The sequence below is a fragment of the Neltuma alba genome, unplaced genomic scaffold (assembly GCF_004799145.2).
Source record: "Neltuma alba isolate B1F8T4 unplaced genomic scaffold, ASM479914v2 tig00012695_pilon, whole genome shotgun sequence".
Lineage (NCBI taxonomy): Eukaryota > Viridiplantae > Streptophyta > Magnoliopsida > Fabales > Fabaceae > Neltuma > Neltuma alba.
The window spans coordinates 17,640-37,379 of NW_021637122.1; the positions used below are offsets into that span (position 1 = coordinate 17,640).

The 19,740-nt window shown below is 38.1% G+C and overlaps 2 protein-coding genes across 2 annotated transcripts; one reads left to right on the forward strand and one right to left on the reverse strand.

Moving 5' to 3' along the window:
- Positions 1-6,414: 6,414 nt before the first annotated feature.
- LOC114729970 (probable xyloglucan endotransglucosylase/hydrolase protein 6) lies at positions 6,415-8,033 on the reverse strand. Its single transcript, XM_028916990.1, has 4 exons — positions 7,789-8,033; positions 7,539-7,639; positions 7,266-7,462; positions 6,415-7,159 (listed from the first exon to the last, which is right to left on the reverse strand). The coding sequence occupies exons 1-4, from the start codon at positions 7,973-7,975 to the stop codon at positions 6,769-6,771; spliced, it is 876 nt and encodes a 291-aa protein (XP_028772823.1). The 5' UTR covers positions 7,976-8,033; the 3' UTR covers positions 6,415-6,768.
- Positions 8,034-14,243: 6,210 nt separating this feature from the next.
- Positions 14,244-14,874, forward strand: LOC114729972 (EPIDERMAL PATTERNING FACTOR-like protein 2). The gene is made up of 2 exons (XM_028916992.1): positions 14,244-14,352; positions 14,442-14,874. Exons 1-2 carry the CDS (start codon positions 14,244-14,246, stop codon positions 14,720-14,722), a joined length of 390 nt encoding a protein of 129 aa, XP_028772825.1. The 3' UTR covers positions 14,723-14,874.
- Positions 14,875-19,740: the final 4,866 nt, after the last annotated feature.

Here is a 19,740-nt window from a genome sequence, read left to right on the forward strand (position 1 = left end):
CTTAAATTAGAAGAATAACCTTGTGGCACCTTAATAGTATTGACAAAACCACAGAAACTTCTTTTCTCTTCTTTTGATAATGTGTGCGCAGCTGGATGTAAATAAGCCCTCTTACCATCTCTTTCTTGTGGGTGAAGGACATTTCTTATTCCAATTTCGACTAAGTCTCGTCTTGTATTGATTCCATCTTTAGTCTTTCCACTTATATGCAAAAGTGTACCAACAAGACTCTCACATACATTCTTCTCCACATGCATCACATCTAGATTATGCCTCACATCAAGACTTTGCCAATATGGAAGATCAAAAAAGACAGATCTTTTTTTCCATATATTTCTCTCACTGGCAGTCTTCTTCTTCTTCTTCTTACCGAAGACCACATTAATTCCCTCCACCCGCTGATAAACTTCTTCTCCAGTTAATGGTCTTGGAGCCATTTCATATTCTTGTGAGCCATTAAATGCCTTTTTCAATCTACGGTAAGGGTGATACCGACTAAAAACCTTCTGTGACCAAGGTATACTGTCTTCCTGCCATGTTTAAGTTGCATATAGTGGGTGCCTTCTTCACATATCGGGCATGCTTTATGCCCCTTAACACTGTATCCAGACAAATTTCCATATGCTGGAAAGTCATTTATCGTGGTGAAGATCATGGCACGTAAATTGAAGGTCTCTTGTTTATATGCATCAAACACATCAACACCTTCCTCCCATAATTTCTTCAGATCCTCAATCAAAGGTGCCAAATACACATCAATATCGTTTCCCGGTTGTTTTGGCCCCGAGATCATCAAAGATAGCATGATATACTTTCTTTTCATACATAACCAAGGAGGCAAGTTGTAAATTACGAGGAGCACTGGCCAAGCACTGTGTGTGCTACTAAGATTACCATATGGGTTAATTCCATCCGTACAAAGCCCTAGCCGAAGGTTTCTTGGCTCGCCACCAAATTGAGGAAATTTTTGATCTATTGTTTTCCATTGAGGAGAATCTGCTGGGTGACGAAGCTTTCCATCACATATTTTCTCATCAAAATGCCATCTCAAGTTCTTTGCATCTGTGGCATTAGCAAATAGACGCTTAAATCGTGGTATTATTGGAAGATACCACAGAACCTTTAAAGGAGAACCTTTGGTCATCTCATTATAATCACCATCATCTTTCTTCATTTTGTATCTTGAAGTCCCACATTTAGGGCACTTATTCAACTCTTCATAATCATTTCTGAATAATATGCAGTCATTAGGACACGCATGTATCTTCTCATATTCCAAACCCATCGGACACAAAATCTTTTTTGCCTCATACATTCGTTTCGGAAGTGAATTCCCTTTGGGAAGAATATCACTCAGCAATTCAAGCAATTCCGTAAAACTAGCATCGGTCCAACCATTTCTTGCCTTCAAATTCATCAGTTTCAATACGGTTGTCAATCTTGTGTAATCATCTTTGCACCCCGGGTATAAAGGTGTCTCTGCATCACTACACAAAGTTTCAAAGGTGGAAGAAAACTGTGTAGAGGATTCAGACCTTATATCACGAAACATATCCGAAATTCTATCACCAAAGTCTTCATTCACAACCTTCTCATTTGCAGACAGTGTAGTCTTTCTAATTTCTCCATGCCATATCCAATTTGTATACCTCAAATTTATCCCATCACAGATAAGATGCTCTTTTATCTCAGAAATACTCCGTCGACTATTGTTTAAACATTTGACACAAGGACAATAGTACAATCCATCTCCTTTACTAGGGGCATTTCTCTGAGCAAACTCAAGAAACTTTTCAACCCCATCCTCATATTCCTTGCTAATTCTCTTAGCTTTCATCCAACTACGATCCATTGTTCTACAGATTATTTAAACAATACTTTACTATCAATCAAAATTCATAACGAAGGAAAAAAAACACAAAATAACTAACAGATTATTTATCACTAAATTCTTATATTTATTACAAAAAAATTATCAAAAATTCGAAATAAATATCAAAAAATTATAAAAAAATTTAAAAACTTCACAACTAATCAACTCCAAACATTTAAACATATTTCTAATACAGTATATAAAAAGGAATTAAGGTTTTCTCACATCTAATGCCTACCAATTAACACCAATCAACGGTTCAACCACATAAAAAATGCAAAATGAACAATACAAGCCAACCACAATGTAAAACTAACAACCCCATTTCATATATAACAGATTTTCATGGCTAAAACATTCAACAAACCAAGAAAAATTGAAAAGAATGAAAGAAGAGGATACTCACAGAGCAGAGAAGCTTCAAACGCGAAGTGAGGCGGCGGCGGACGGGGCAACGCACCGGTTTTCGGTTAGATAGTGGGGGGTAGGATCGGTTTTCGGTGGTGGACCACGGCTGAGCAAGAACGGACGGAAATGAGAGGCGGTCGACCACGGCTGAGCAAGAACGGACTGCGGCGCACGGCGGCAAGGCTCCAAGAGCTCAATGGAGGAGTTTAAACGGTGGGATAGTGGCGGGAATGGCCGGTAATGGCAGTTTTACGGTGGTGGGGCAGAGGGGGACCACGGCGCACTGAAGAAATGGGAAAGAAAGTGAGAGAGTCGAGCGGCCGCGGGGGTTTGAAGACACACTTTCCACGGTGGTTTTTTTAAAAACCGTCGTGAAAAGAGTTTTTAACGGCGGTTCTTTAAATAACCGCCATTAAAAACACTTTCCACGGCGGTTTTCTTAAAAACCGCCGTGGAAAGTCATACCCTCTTCAACTTATTTACAAAAATGCCACCGCGTTTTTTTCCACTTTGTTTTTCTGCTGAACCGCCGTTAGTTTGCGATGTTAAAAGTGTTTTTTCTAGTAGTGATTGAGTGAGATCTGTCAACTAACAATCCATCTAAAGATTTGGTTATTGATAGAGTTTAATGACATCATGTGATTTATATAGTCCACCCTATCTAGAATAACAACACTCTATTGTTGTTGTTCCAAATACCTAATGATTGTATCCATTTTTGATAAACGGATCAGCAAAGAGTACAGTGTTTTAAGGGCATCAATTTCAACTACCTTTAAACAAATGGAAAAAGTCATGCAAATGAATTTTCATGTATAATCCTACTGACCAGTAAAAAAGTCAAGTGGAGCCAAAAGCAGGTATAGAGTTGTATAAGAAGACAACATGATGCATGTCTTTCCTCCAAAAGAAGGAAAGAGGAAAAAGATTTAAAGGAAGCTAAAGTGGCTGGTCCATGCTAGACAAAGTTTCCTCAGAAGGGTTGTGAGATAGAGGTGCTTTAACTTCTTATAAAGAGAACCCCCTCCGCCAACTTCCAACACATATTCCTCGTTCATATTCAGAATGTCGTTTCAGGTTTCCTAATAACATGTGCTCATATCACTCTCTTCTACTGTTTTCTCCGTCATCTTCCACTACAGTGCATAGCACTCTTCCTCTGATCAACTCACAGTCTTGTTCACATGGTTTCTTTCCTTTGAGAGTATCCTCGTTCTTTTGTTCATCTAGCCCTCATTTTTCTCTTCTTTCTCTGCAACTAAATCTACAAGATACCACTATTGGATCTTGTCAAGGGTCATACATAGTATCTTTCGAGTTAGCAACTTCTATTATTTTATGTTTCGTTCCTTTTCGCTTCGAATCGTAAAATAGAAGAGTTAAGTGAATCAAAAACACAAAGGAGGTTCTTGGAACAATCCAAATATAATTCGCTGATCTCGCCAAGAGTATGGGTGCATTTTCTGTGTTGCTGCTTCTGCTCATCATCTTCTGCAATTCTGGGTTGCTCGGCATAGCCAGTGGTTTCTTCAACTTCACGAAGGTCGACACTCCCTGCACTGAGAATAACGTCTCTTGTAAAGCAGATTTAGAAGACAAGAGAGGCGTGCCAACTGGAGCCAACCCTCTTCATAATAGGTAGATTGGAACAGAAGCATATTAATTAGCTTAGCATCTCGAGGGTTGAAGGAATCTCCTATATTCTAATCTTTCTTTTCTTCTTGTTTGGACGCTGCTGCTGTCATTTGAAACAAGAAAAGAGCATATTGAGAAATCGATAGTTAAAAAAATATGTGTTTCTTTTTGGTAGTGATCTGACATGCTTGTGCATGAGCTGTCCCCTAGCTAGGTTCGGTAAAACGCTCATGGATATGTTTTGCGTGCCTCTCTTATTTTATTACTTTGTATCTCGTTTTCATCAACTGCTTCAATCATAAAGCTATCATGCCTTATAAACTAACACCACTAGTACCCTCCCTCCTTATCTCATAATCTAGTTTTCCTATATGCACCATAAAACGACCATCTTCAATTTCTTGATGCAATAAAGATAAGATTTTGAAACTGTTGAGAGTTCTTTTGGTGCGTAAGCACTCCAGCTATATTATATTTAATCAATGAGCAACACTGTTCGATGAGTTGTGACCAGAATTAATTAGAAAAAATCTTCCAGATGATTCTTGAAACCAAAGTATGTATGAACCATGTACATGAAGCCAATAAGAAAAGGAGAAACCGGAACAATCCATCAGTGCTTATTATGACAGACCGAAGGGAAAAAGAAAGGGAAGGTCTCGAAGTTTGAAGAGGTCAAAGCAATGATATTTACCAGAGGAAAGGTAGAGGACGTAGGTTGCTTTTTCAAAACATGCGTAGGAAACAAAGTGTTGTAAGCTTTTGTATTGTTTTCCTTTTAGGGGTTAAAATAAAGTTGGGTGTTTTATTGTGGATGCATGCGATGGACGAGGTCTCATGAGCATGTGGCAGAGATGAAAGAAGAGAGTGAGGGTTGGTGAATTGTAGAGGATGATTATTCTTTGGCTGCCGTTTACGTGTTGGTTTCACCTTAATGTTCTCTTTTCTTGTCCTATTCATTCTCCCGTGCTCCTCTTGGATCCACCCCAAAATGGGATTACCCATTTCACGAGCAAAGGAGATTTCTTACAAATATAAATAATATAAAATTTCTTCAGCCTTCCATACCAATGCATCACACACACACAAACACACAATCTATTAAAAACAAAAACTGTTTCATGATAATAAAGGAGAATGAGATAAAAAAACAAATGGTAATCTCCTCTGGTCCTAAATATAAGACCTTTGTACTTATGTATAAAGGTCTTATATTAAGTATAAGGGTCTTATATTTAAGACTGAAAGAGTACATCTTATGTTTACATATTTGGACCCATATGGACCTTGGTGGAACCCATAGGATTTTATGTAATACATAGAACCTATGCTAAGAATTTTCCTACAAATATATAGTAATGATTAGGAATAGGCGTAGCGAGAGAATTTCATAATCTTCCTTATATTTTGTATAAAATGAAAAAGAATTAAAACAATATTCTGATTACTTGTTAGCTGGAATGAAAATAATATAATAGCATATAAATATTCATTTTTTATTTTAATTTATTTAATTTTCAATATATTAGAGATAAAAACACTATATTAATGTTTTGCATTTGAAATTTGTTTTTTAAAAACCGTTAATCAGATCCCCTAAAATGTTGGCTTTTATCTTTTGAAAATTTTATTTTGTCTAACTGCTAATGTGTTGAACTTTTGATAAGGCGACATAAATATGGCAAATATATGAAATATTTTCGTTGGCAAGAAAAAAAGAAGAGAAGAAATATTTCAAATAGTGGAGGAATTACGTACTTTCCATAGCAATCTTAAAGCGTAGGTAACCAAAACTATTCATTTGACTATTAGTTGTTAGCATTACATTAGTATCATTAGTGTCGTTTAATTACCTCTATACAGTATATACATGCAGAACACACGTACAGTCGACAATATAAAAAATTACTACTCCTCCAATCCTTAATTTAGGATCCAATTGTTGAGTTAGTTTTGGTCTTAAATATAGGATCCATTTCTTATATTTATTAATTTTCTCTAAATTACCTCATGGATACTTCTTCAACCATAATCAAGTAGAAGAAGAAGATGGGGTGTTAAAAAAAGATGACTATGGTATTTTAGGAAAAACATGTCATATTTCTTATAATTAACTAACTTATCTAACTTCCTTAATCTAATCAAATTAGTTAAATAGGTCTTATATTAAGGATCGGAGCAGTACTATTTAACTAACACATTAATAATTGATTCCTTACACCTCAGCAACTTCAAACCCGACAAGGCTAAAAAAAAAATAAAAAAATAAAATGGTGCCGACCATTGACGCACAGCCAATAATGTACCTAGCTAGGGGAGCCCACTACTCTTTCGTCCACATCCACTGTTCATATTGGTACAAAGAAATATGTTAACTGGATACTAGGATAGGACTTGTGCCTTTATGTGGAAATCAATGGGCTCAACATATATACAAGTTGTTTATAAACAGCACACAATTTTTTTTTTCCACAAGTGCAGATATACACATAACAGGATTTTAAAAAGACAAACCACCGTCGTCCCAATGGTGAACATGCTTCATTATATATTAATAGAACACAAAATACAAATACATGGGCATATATTAGAGCCGTCACAGGCATTGGCTCCTTCTGATTTCAAAATTATGGCTTCGTCTCAGAATCACTATATACACATATGTATTTTGGTGTGGATATATATATAGATATATCACACAACGTGTATATGTATATATGTCACTTAGACCTGTATGTATAACACAGAAAATGGTGTATAAAATAGGACACTTAGGTACGTAAATAATGTATTGGAATGACCGGAAGGAGTGACTGTAAATTTGCCGACATTTGAACGAGAGATTGATGAGGTTAAGCAGGGAGATGGCACTCGCGTGGGGTCACAGGGAAGCGTGACCTATCCTGGCAATAGTCATAGATCATGTGGTTGACACGAACCCACCTGTACTTTCTAGCGTCGATTCCATTTAGAGTCTGGTAATCAGGGCCCTCCCACCAGTTTCTCGGATTAGACGCACAGTTCGAAGGTCCTGGCACGGGACAACCTTCGATGTCGAAGTCCTTGTAATATGCGTAGAATGGTGCTTTGCTCCAATCTATCTTCTCCAACCCTCCCCTTGTTGCCCAATCATCTGCCTCCCACAACGTTGAGAACACCCCCATTGCCTGCATCTTCGGGTACGGAATCCCCCTCGCTTCGTTGTTCTTGTACACTCTGATCGGAACATCATCAACTTTGAACCTGCATGTGTAACACACGCATGTTGCAACACATAAATTAATCGATTGATGTGTCCGTAAGTACGTAAATAATCACGCATTTGCGGTTGTTTAGTATATTGACTTACACAACCAGGCGATGGGTCCAGAGGATAGTGTAGGTATGGAAGTCAGCGGAAGGATCGAACCAGAGGTTGACTCGTTGCTCTCTGTTTCCCTGTCCGTGGACGTAGATGTTTGTCTGAACTGTGTACGGCTGACCAGTTCGGTTTCCCAAGAACTCGAAATCAAGCTCGTCCCGAACCGAGTCCGTGTCCGAGTTCATCTGCGCAAAAACGACGACTCATGATCAGTATTCAAGTCATAGAAAGATATATATGTTTGTGAGTGGGAATTCTTACGTAGAAGGCGGTGACAGTTCCAGCAGAGTCTCCGGCGACGAGCTTGATCTTCATGCTAATACGGCCAAACAGGTACTTTTTGTAGGAAGCGAAGCCACATCCTGAACAAACAAGATTAACGGTGCATATTATATACGATTCATTAAGTAATAATCAGCACACCAACTTCTCCGTGAATTAATAATGAAATAATGGGTACGATAAAAGATACAGAAAGAAAGAAGGGATGGATATGGGAAGAGAGAAAAACCAGAGTTTCGATCAAGAGTGAGTTGGGTGATGGCGCCTCGACCGATTTGCCTGAGATGGGAATTAGACCACGTGACTCGAAAATCCTGGGCAAAAGTGGCGGGTCTTCCCCAAACACACACAGCAGACATCACAACCCATAACAGCGTACAGACTCCAACGTGTCTCCAACTGTAAAACACAGCCATATATCCTTATATCCTAGTATTGTATTTTTGGTTAATTCTTGGGAGAGTACATACATGGGAATACAGAGAATTATATTGGCACACACGCAACGCATATATTTATAATAGAAAAAGGAGTGGAAAGAGACGAAATGCGGAGAGTGTGTGGAAAAGGGGATAGCTTTCGGGACAGCTAATGATGGAGGAGGCGTCATGAGGGCCTACCCCAAAAGCATTTTGTAGTTTTGTGAGTGGGGATTGGTTGCGTCTATCCGAATAGGAGAGAATGGCCTAAGCATTTACGACGGATGGATCATCAACATCCAGCCCACCAAACTTGTATTCTTTTCCCCGTGTGCGCGTGGGGATCATATACTCTCTAACAATACATGTATATTGAAACATACAAGCTATCATTGATATCAGATACCCACTACATATATACGTGTGAGAATTTTGAACACGATACTTACTCCTACATTGAATTGAATGGTTCTTGACTTGTAATTTAAAGATCCACATGACGCCGCGAGAGTGTGGGCCGATCCATCTCAGCCCTCGATCATCACACGGCAAGCTTAGCAGTGCATGAAGATTTTGTTTGGAACTGGGTTTAACGCTTGGAATCACACCCTTTCACTCATTTGATTCTCCGTCGCGGCACTTTGGGGGTCATTCTAGATCAGTGAGTGCCTAGGTTTGCCCTGCCTAATGTGATATGACCTAAGAAGAGCTAGATCATCAAGTGCTTAACCATTGGCTTAGGTTGGGACCAGATCCTGCCTAAAATTTTTTGTGAAAAAAATGAAAAAGATTTGGTATGAATCAGATCCCATTCTTTTTCATTTCAATAGTTAATTTGCTTGTTATTTTTGTAAAATTTGTAGGATGTTGTAAACGCAAACAGGGCCTAGGGAATAGGTGTGGGAATGACAAATGACAATAAATGGGAGAGGTCAAAACAAAGGGCCTGGTTGGTGACAGAGGAACTCTCTCCATTATTTGGGTTCTGGACTACCCTACGAAGAAACATCTGTGGACAGCCTACAGAGAGGTTGATTGATTTCGATTCCACGGCTCCTATCACTCCAATACTTGGACCACTTAATTAAACTTATTTTGCGCCAAATTTTAAAACAAGTTAAATGGTTGTGCAATTGATAAAATCATAGTTCATTCCTCCTCAACATATTATTGTTAAGTTTTCCAATGAAAAGTTGGCGTTCCGGGTGTGGAAACCCAGATTAATTCTTCCTTTTTAAGATCATAGAGAAAATAAAGATGCCATTAATGCTACAGTGACACCACCTCAACGTTTTGTAAGTAGTGTGTGTGTGCAAGTTTTCTTTAATTTATGTGTGTGTGTGCATGAGGGTTCGTAATTGTCCCTTAAATTAATACGGGAGAGCTTCTATCTTCTTATAATTATAAAGTAGCCCTTTTATTCTTTCACTTTAACAACATACTAGTGGAGAAAGTAAAGTGTAGAAATAAATTAATAATCAGTGTCAGTATCTTTCAGCTTCTAAACATGTTAATAGTCGAAGAAAAGCACGCATGAAAATTACGTATTTAAACTCATCGGCGTAACTAATTGCAGGCTAATTAATGAATGTTTATTCAATCTTCAAACTGGAAAATCAGGAAGGTTTAGTCATTAGTGGGGCAATAGCCAAGAGTGTGAAAAACGTTGTTTGATTGCTAATAGCCATTATTCATTCCAGCTGTACACAGATAAATATAGCTAACTCTGATGAGAAAAGTAAAGCGGAAAGTCGAAAACCCTTTTATAATAACATGTCACTGTTGAAGCATTTATTGGGGGAAAAAAATGAATAAAGACAAGAAAGCTTCTCTTTATTTCAACTCAATTCTCATCGCAATAAAAGTATATAATAGGGTCACAAATTTCTCTTCAGAAAGTGCCAAGGATAAGAAAGGTGTGTCGTCCTCTCTAATAAGGTCAATTTATCTGATATGTGCTTCTTTGTTTATTATGTACAAAACGAATAATGACTTAAACCTTGAAGCCAAAAAAAAAAAAAGGGAATCGTCCATTCACTTTATTACTACCAAGAGACAAAACAGACAAAGGGCGACAGCTACCTCTTGAAGGGATATATCATATCTCAGTCTCTACTTACAAAACATATTTCTGGTTTTTGTTGGAATCTCAGCTTGACTGAACAATAAAATTTTGTATTTGCTTTCCACAGGATATAATTAAAAATTTTGTACCATTTAATGTAAAATGATTAATGTTTTCATTTACTTAGGACAGACATCATGAATATACGGAGGAACATATTTGTCAGGTTTCGTTTTTTCTAGCCCACTTTTGGGTTTGATTAGATTCATCAGACTCGTACGCCTTTCCCTCTATAATTGCCATGCATGTTACCATTTTCCATTAATTCAACACACCAAATTGCCGTTCTTGAGCTTTAATCTGCTTATTTCTCTGTAGCCAGTCAGCACATGAGCTTGCTTGACAACCCCCTGTAATGGCAAGAACTTGTTCTGAAGCCAGAATTTATCCTTGGACTCTGGCAGACAGATGATTATTGGATTTCAATTTTATGAATAGAGATGAGTTTGAGACCTGGTTGTGTGTCAATATCAGCTAGGCTTTGAGAATATAATACAGATGAGTCATTGGTGTAGTTGGGAATTAAACAATATATATAGATCAAACTTGAAATGCATGGGTTAGTTTCAGTACATAAGCAAACAGCTATATATATTCATATCGTGAATGGAATTTGGAATCTCACATTTCATTTTCCCAGCATGCGCCAAACGGGCAGAGACCCCACCTATTATAAAACCATTGGCGTGCCTGTGTCTTGGACCCAACATGATTGAATATGAGTGATGTGCATGGATCTGTTGTATCTGCAGCAGAAGCCATCCTTTTCCTTCCTTCCACCACTTGCTCATTGGATTGCCATTCAGATGTCGACCTGAACAAGACAGATGTCCACCAATAAGAAAAGACCTTTTCTTTTTTTATGTCTTTTTTCAAAGATATTATTTGGTATGTAATGTTATTCACTAATTCAGATTGAATTCTAAAATAGTAAAGACATCATTGAGTTTCAAGGACCATCTCAAAAATGGGGAGAATTGAACCGGGCCGGGCGTAATAAGAGGATCGAGCATATATATAAGTTGAATCGACATCATTTCTCAATCTGAAACTTTAAGGCCGTAAGTGCAAGTCCTTTTAATTACTTTATCTATCTTTTATCGGGTCCAACTCTATTTAAATTCATGTAAACATCAGATAAAGAGTTTGATGAGAGATACAAAAAATGGAAGGACACATAAACTCACGGGCCTTGAGGTTTTGAGTTCCAATGTGATACTATACGATCAAATCTTCTTGCTGCTGCTCTCTGGTTGGACTACTTCCCCAGTCGTAACCTAAAACAGCAACTTAATTAATTCTTGATGTGATTAAATATATTAATAGCCCTTCTCATACCATGGTTTGTGCCTTATCCACCACTGGTCATATAGAACAGATAAAGATTATTGAATAGTGGTTGTTCTTTCTCTTAATTTGATGTGTACTTCTTAACCACTTTCATATATCCCCGGGGACAGTGGGGCTGTTTCACATCAATTAAGACGTCCAAACCCTTATCTCAATATTTTTAATAATTATCCAGTTTCTCCAATTGTTTGATTGGACACACACACACCCACACGCGCGCGCATATATATATATATATATATATATATATTGCAAATATGCATGTTCACTTGAAAAGTTGAATTTGAAATCCATCTCAAACCTTAATTTTTTTGGGATAAACATCAAACCTTAAATTTATCATAGCAGGTTAACAGGTTTTTATTTCGTTTTTGGCCCCTGCCGTCAACAGTTTTTTTAACCTATGGAGTATGGAGAGAATACTGTGGTTTTAAGACGCATATTATGAAATTAAAATTTTTTTTGTTAGCTAAGAAATTAAAGCTTATAATACAATTAACAATATCTTATAGCAATTTATTTAAAATATGCTATAAACAGTCAACTTCAACGTTTCTATTCAAAAGATGATAAAATACTTTTGAAATAAACAAAAAATAACATTAAATTTATTTAAAATTTTCCTCTTTCCTTTATATCTCCCCCTCTTCCTATCTCTATTTGAGATAAGTTTGAATTACTTGTTTTTTTGTTGTTGCCAAAATTATGAGCATTTTTTACTTAAAATTAGAATGATCAACATTCGATCACCATTAGAACGATATAAAACATGATTTTCTATTATGCATGTTGCAAGAGAAGATTCTTAATTTTTCCCATGGTCATGTGTCATTCTCCTTGACCTCTAGCAGGCTAGCAGGACATTGGGCACTTTTGTATTAGGCATTATTAGGCAATCCTTCAAACGGATTTGGGTTTATAGACATAGCGAAAGTAAAAGGGCTGTGTCGAAAGCGCAGTCCTTTGAGTCCACTGACGCTATGGGCTGGTGTCTTAGGCCTTTACGTATTGCTTGTTTCTTCATAAATGAAATTTCCGATTAGCGATGACCTCCGTTGAGGTCAAACTCTTTAGATCGGTATCGCGTGAGAACTGTTAGTAGTTTGAGCTTTAAGGTCATGTTTCTTGCCACACCAAAAATGGAGATAGTGACAGGAAAAAAGGGACGGGGGCGAGAGCGAGGTAGTTATCATTGCTATGTTACTTTGCAAGCAGCGGTATCCCTTGGGTTTTTTACCCAAAATGATAAATAGTAAAAAAAAAATTTACTCGAGCACGATTGAAATAAAAATAAATTTGTCGAGATGCTATATCTGAAAATTGTTCTCACCGTGATCGAGTTTAAATTTGTATAGAACTCATTTAGATTAAGAACGAGTTCAGTGAGATTCACATCACAAAACGAAACTTGTTTTTGGTTGAACAAATTTAATAGAACCCACGTCAAAAAAGTGAATCCATTTGTCCTCTACTTATATCTTTCCTCATTTAGAGTCCATGTGCTTCTTTCTTTCTTTTTTTTTGTTTGATTAGACTCTACATGCTTCTTTTCTTTTAATCCACATGCAAAGCTACTGCCCATGGACGTGGTTAATTTCCTTCCTCAAATATTCCTATCAGTATAGGATTGTAGAGGGTAGTCATTCGAAGTGTCCTCAGCTGATGCTTGGCAAGTATTTTTTGCCATGTGGGTGCATAGTATTCATTTCATTATTGTGTATATAATGTATGCATTTCCCACTTAAATTTGCCTTCTTTTTTTTCCCATTTCTTCTCAAGTTCTCTGATTCTTTCCGTACTTCTTTCTCCTTTCACACTTTCTTTCAGCAATATTGGTACGTATGCGGTTTTATAAATATTGTATACGTTTTATTTCAATTTGAAACTTAATTTTTTTCTAACTAAAGTATATTCTCTTGATTAAATTTTTTTTGGGAAAATAATTCTCACTATATAACGTTTGGAAAATTTTTTTTTTTAACTGTTTGTAGCCTATTAATAAAAATTCCGTATTCCTTCATAGTAGCAGTAAGAGCAGAAGGGAAGAGGATGTGTATGTCTGAAATCTAAAGCTGTTCATGAAATCAGACTTTAACAACATCGACTCATTTGATTACATAATGATAGATTGAAAGGATAACAAAAGAATCACTTTATGTTGTTTCTCTTTCTCCCACAGAGTGTGAGAGGGATATGGCGTGATAACCTGGGACTGCTCACATCACAAACTACAAGAAATCCTAAAAGCAGATACACCATTTCTAGTTTCCCACTCTACCAATTACTTCACTTTTGAAATGGGGATGAAAAAAATCACACAGAAGAAGTTATTACACATCCCAAATCAACAGCTGTAAATGCATGTCTGTTAGTGGGAGCTTGTCCATCAAATCGGGTAAAAATTGTGGCTTTTTGCTGTTTCTGTGTGCAACTCGCTTTTTTGTATCATCTCTTGTGCTGCTTCTCCTTTCCTTGAATTATTGTATGAATCTTGGTGTGTTTTTGAGAGAGGGCTCGTCACCCAAAGGATAGATGTTTCCTTTTTCGTGGATCCTCCTTTTCTTGCCCCTCTGCGATTTTCTCTTTTGTCTTTTAATTTTATGTTCCATCACTTCAACGCAATTTTAACAATATACATTTGATTATTATGGCGTCATTCAATTACTGTCGTTTGCTACTACCTCCCATCTTGCCCATTCTCTCCATTACTATATCTTCATTTACCATCTTTCACTTCCTCCGCATCACTCTCTTTCCCTTACCTCTTTCCACACCTCTGGTTTCTTTGATATGGAGCAAGATCATCATCTTACTTGTGGTCACAGACCCAGCTTTATTATCTTCTCTCTGTTGTTTCTAATAGTTTCAAGCTGGACCCAGGAGGGATTTGTTACTGAAGGTAAATTCTCAAGTTTCAATACTGATGATTTTGCTTTGAAGCGAGCTTGAACAAAGAATTATATGTTGTTGTTCTCCATGTTGTAACAGGTAGAAAAACTCTGAAACAGAATGGTTCTGAGGAGGTGGTACTTAGTGAGGATGATACAAGTGTGAGAGCGAGGATAGGTTCGAGGCCACCGAAATGTGAGGGAAGGTGTAGCTGGTGTGGTCACTGTGAGGCTATCCAGGTACCTACGAATCCCCAGGTCCAGAAGGAGAAGATGAACACTTCAATTGCTGCTTATGGAAGAGGAGATGAGAGTACAACTTCAAACTACAAGCCAATGAGTTGGAAGTGCAAGTGTGGGAATCTCATTTTCAACCCTTGATGATTTCAGTCCTTACCAGTACCAAAATTTAGATCCTTATATAACTACACCAATCGATTGGTCCATATATTTTGTATGTGAATAGATATTTTCACTTTTTCAGTTATTCTTTTCTCCTTGCATGGATCCTTTTCACCTTTTCTATATAGGCACCATATAGTAATCACTAGCAGTGTGCTTTCTGATATGCTGCTACCATGGATTTAAACAAGTTGTTGTCTGCTTAAGCTCTCCTTTGCAGATTGAAAAAAATTGATTTCCAGCGCATGGAGATTCACAAGAAAAAGTAGATGCAAGATTCGGTTGAAAGTTGAGATGACTGGTCAACTTAGATGAGACGTTTGACTTTAAAGATTTGGATTAAAGTTGAGAGGTGTTTAAGGTGGTATGTGCTAGCATTGTCCGTTGATTAGGGATGCAGTGAGGTGTTTAGAAAAACAAAAGAAAAAGATTTTTTTTTTTTTTTGGGTAAGCGAATGGCATTGCAGACCGCAGTAAATAACTAAATTGTAAAATCTAAAGAGCGTTGCACAGATTTCCACTTCAGATTATACAGGTCTGGTATAAGCTCCTGTGTTCAGTCCTAGTTATAGCCGTACAGATTCATAATCTTTTCTGCAGAAATGACTCAACAAAGAGTAATTGCGTTGCTCATGTATCATATCAACTTTGCGTTTGGTAAAAAGTTTACATGAATGACATTGCACAGCACGTCGATGGCCGTAAAAAAAAAAGAAAAAAAAAGGAATAACTCGGCACGGCACCACCACTTCCGCAGGGATGGAGCCAGGGGGAACTGACAGTACTTGAATAGCCCAAATATTCCTGCAATATACGGAGTATATTTGGATAAGGCCACAGTTCATTTTTCATTTCGTGATAACACGTCACAATGGTTTGTGTACATAATTTTGCCTAAAAATATAAGCCGCATTATGCAATTTCCATTTGCTTCTTGAAACAGAACATTCTTTGATCTGATGTAGATCAAGAGGTCAAGCATCTTTGCTGCGTTATGAGAATGATAATAATGGTATACAGCAAGTGACAAGGGGAAGAATAATATTACGGTCATGTGGGAACAATGCAATCCAATATTGAAGAAGACAAAAGAGAATGTTGGTACGAAGGTCAAGACAGACACAAGTGAAATGCTTCCGGACCACATGGGATAAAAGGGGGATTCCGAATCCATCCCAAGTTTTTTTTTTTTAATGTGTTGTAATTATCAACAACACGTTCCTGCTGAAGTTGGCCCATCCCTGTGACGTGAAACAAATTGTACTGCCCTGAATTCCATTTCTCATTTGATGCTGATGGAGCAACAGCCATCACCAAAGTGATGGAGCCATATGATTAACAAACAACAAGCCTTATCCCACTAGGTGGGGTCGGCTACATGAATCACACGACGCCATCGTGCTCTGTCAACAACCCAATCCTTAGATATGTTGTTGATTAGGAGGTCTCGTTCAATGACCTCATTCAGCGTTCTTCTCAGTCTTCCCTTGCCTCTTTTTATGGGACTCCATCTTGTTTGATCCACCCTCCTCACCGGGGCCTCCAAAGGCCTTCTCTGCACATGTCCAAACCATCTTAAGCGATTTTCAACCATTTTCTCTTGGATAGGTGCCACACCGACTCTTGTCCTGATCTTTTCATTTCGAATCCTATCTTTTCTTGTATGACCACACATCCATCTCAACATCCTCATTTCTGCTACTCCGACTTTGTGCTCTTGTTTTCCCTTTATTGCCCAACATTCACTACCATACATCATAGCTGGTCTTATAGCAGTCCGATAAAATTTTCCTTTAAGTTTCTCAGGTACCTTCTTATCGCAAATAACTCCGGTAGCTTTCCTCCACTTTAACCAGCCAGCTTGTATTCTATGAGAAATGTCTCCATCAATTTCCCCATCCTCCTGTATAATGGATCCTAGGTATTTAAACTTTGATACTTGAGGAATAATTTGCTCTCCCATCCTCACCTCCAAATCCCTATTACCTTGCCTCCCTCCAAAATCACAATGCATATATTCTGTTTTGTTCCTGCTCAAACGGAAACCTTTCGACTCCAAAGTCCTTCTCCATAACTCCAAACTAGTGTTAATCTCTTCTTTTGATTCCGCCATAAGAACTATATCATCCGCGAAGAGCATGGACTTAGGGATTCTTTCTTGAACAGGTTTAGTTAGAACATCCAGAACAATGTTGAACAAGTACGGACTCAGAGAGGATCCCTGATGTAGGCCAATCTTAATAGGGAAGTCCTTTGTCTCCCCCCCAGGCGTCCTTACACTGGTAGTTACCGCCTCATACATATCTTGTATGACTTTGATATACGCAACCCGTACACCTTTCTTTTCCAAAGCCTTCCACAATACTTCTCTTGGCACACGATCATAAGCCTTTTCCAGGTCAATAAAAACCATATGTAAATCTCTTCTTTTACTTCTATATCTCTCCATTAACCCCCTTAGTAAATAGATTGCTTCCGATGTGGATCTCCCTGGCATAAATCCAAATTGGTTTTCCGAAATAGAAGTCTCCAACCTCAATCTATATTCCATCACTTTTTCCCACAACTTCATTGTATGACTCATAAGTTTTATCCCCTGTAGCTTGCACAGTTTTGAATGTCTCCTTTATTCTTGTAAATAGGAACTAAAATGCTTTTCCTCCACTCATCCGGCATATTTTTAGAGCGTAGAATTTCATTAAAAAGCTTGGTTAGCCACACCTCCCCCTCATCGCCCAAACATTTCCAAACTTCAATAGGGATACCATCAGGCCCAACGGCTTTTCCATTGTCCATTTTCTTGAGAGCCGCCTTAACCTCTCCGATACGTATCCTGCGGTAGAAAGCCAAATTCCGATCATCTTCGTTAATTAGCAAGTCCTGCAAGTCCTGAGTCGCATAATTGCTTCCCTCATTAAACAACTTGTAAAAGTAAGCCTCCCATCTGTCCTTAATATCACCATCAGTAACTAACACTTTACCATCTTCATCCTTTATACACTTTACTTGGTCCAGATCTCTCTTTTTCCTCTCCCTTTGCTTCGCGATCTTGTAAATATTTCTTTCTCCCGTCTTTGTTCCTAACTCCTGATAAAACCCTTCATAAGCTTTAGTACGTGCTTCGCTCACTGCTCTCTTTGTCTCTTTTTTAGCCAACTGATACTTTTCCTGGTTCTCTACACTATTGCACAAGTGTATGGCCTTAAAACAATCTTTTTTCTGTTTGACTTTCTCTTGCACACTCTTATTCCACCACCAAGTCTCCTTATCTCTTTGACCAGGACCTTTGGATTCTCCCAAAATTGCTTTAGCTACCAAACGAACCCTTGTAGCTATCTCTTCCCACATCATGTTTGCATTTCCCTGCAACTCCCAATTCCCTTCCTTCAAAAGAGTCCTTTTGAATAACTCCTGCTTCTCTCCTTTTAACTGCCACCACTTAATCCTGGGTTTTGCCACTTGATGGTACTTTTGCCTGGTACTCTTAAAACATACATCAAGGATAAGTACTCTATGTTGGGCACTCACCCCGTCTCCTGGAATCACTTTGCAATTAGTACACAATCTTCTGTCCGGATTCTTAACCAAAAAGAAATCAATCTGTGATTTTGAGACACCACTTTTGTACGTGATTAAATGCTCCTCTCGCTTCTTAAAACAAGTGTTGACAATCTTAAGATCGTATACAAGAGAAAAATCGAGAATAGATTGTCCTCCACTATTAAGCTCCCCAAAACCAAAACCACCATGGGCCCCACTGAATTGTCCTGCTTCTTTACCAACATGTCCATTAAGGTCCCCACCAATAAAAATTTTTTCTTCGAGTGGTATGCTTTGAACCAAGCCCTCCATATCTTCCCAAAACTTATCTTTAAGGTGTGTCTCTGCCCCAACCTGAGGTGCATAGGCACTAATGATATTGATAGTATCCTTTCCAACAATTACTCTTAACGATATTATTCTGTCCTCAAACCTTTTAACCTCTACCACGTTTTTTTTCCATGTCCCATCAGCGATGATACCAACCCCATTCCTTGTGCTCACCTTTCCTGTGTACCAAAGTTTATACTCTCCAAGTTCCTTGGCAGCTTCTCCAGTCCATTTGGTTTCTTGGAGGCATAAGATATTAATCCTTCTGTCCCTCATAACTCCTGCTACTTCCATAGATTTCTCATTTAACGTCCCAATATTCCAAGTGCCAAATCTAATCTCAGTCTCATGAACTAACTTCTTTAGCCGCCTCCGTCCAAGAGAGTGCGGTAGCCCTTGCTCATTTAACACTACATCCGGGCGACGATGCAGCGGCTCTAGCTCATTTCTCACTGTACTCGAGCCATACAGCGCGTCACATCTGGGCAACGACCTAGCATTAGCATAATTACTTCGTTGATCCATGTTCATGAGATTCGACGGGTTTTTACGTTGGCTGTCGAGGGCCTAACACAACCCTCCTCCTTTATCCGGGCTTGGGACCGGCTATACAACATAGGCGGAGTTTGATAGAGCCATATGATTGAAAATACAAAATGTTTTTACAGTAGAGAGTGGCAGCCGTCACAATCTGTGGCTTTATTTTTGGTCCAAGAAATATCAATAGGCAAAACTCCAGGAGCTTGCTTTGCACTTGAAAGTTGAAACTTTTCACGAAAATTTACTTCCACCACTCCTTTTAGCTTTTAGAGGAATCTCATTCTTGAAACTTGAAAGAGCGCACGCCTTCAAATGCAAAAGTAGGTCATTCACTTGAATGGATTATGAAGGATGGGCTGACTTGTGTCTCATGGTCATTGGTAATGGCGCATAAAGGTTTTGGGAATGGGGCGCGTTTGGACAGAGCTGTGCCAACTTGAAGAAGGGGGGAAGTAAAAAATGTTTTTTTTTTGTTACAAAAAAACTGTGTTTTGAATTTAATTCATGTTCTTGCTATAGGATACCAATTGATATTCACTTTTCGAACGTAGTTTCATACCAGTTTGTACGGTCTCGTGTATAGTTTG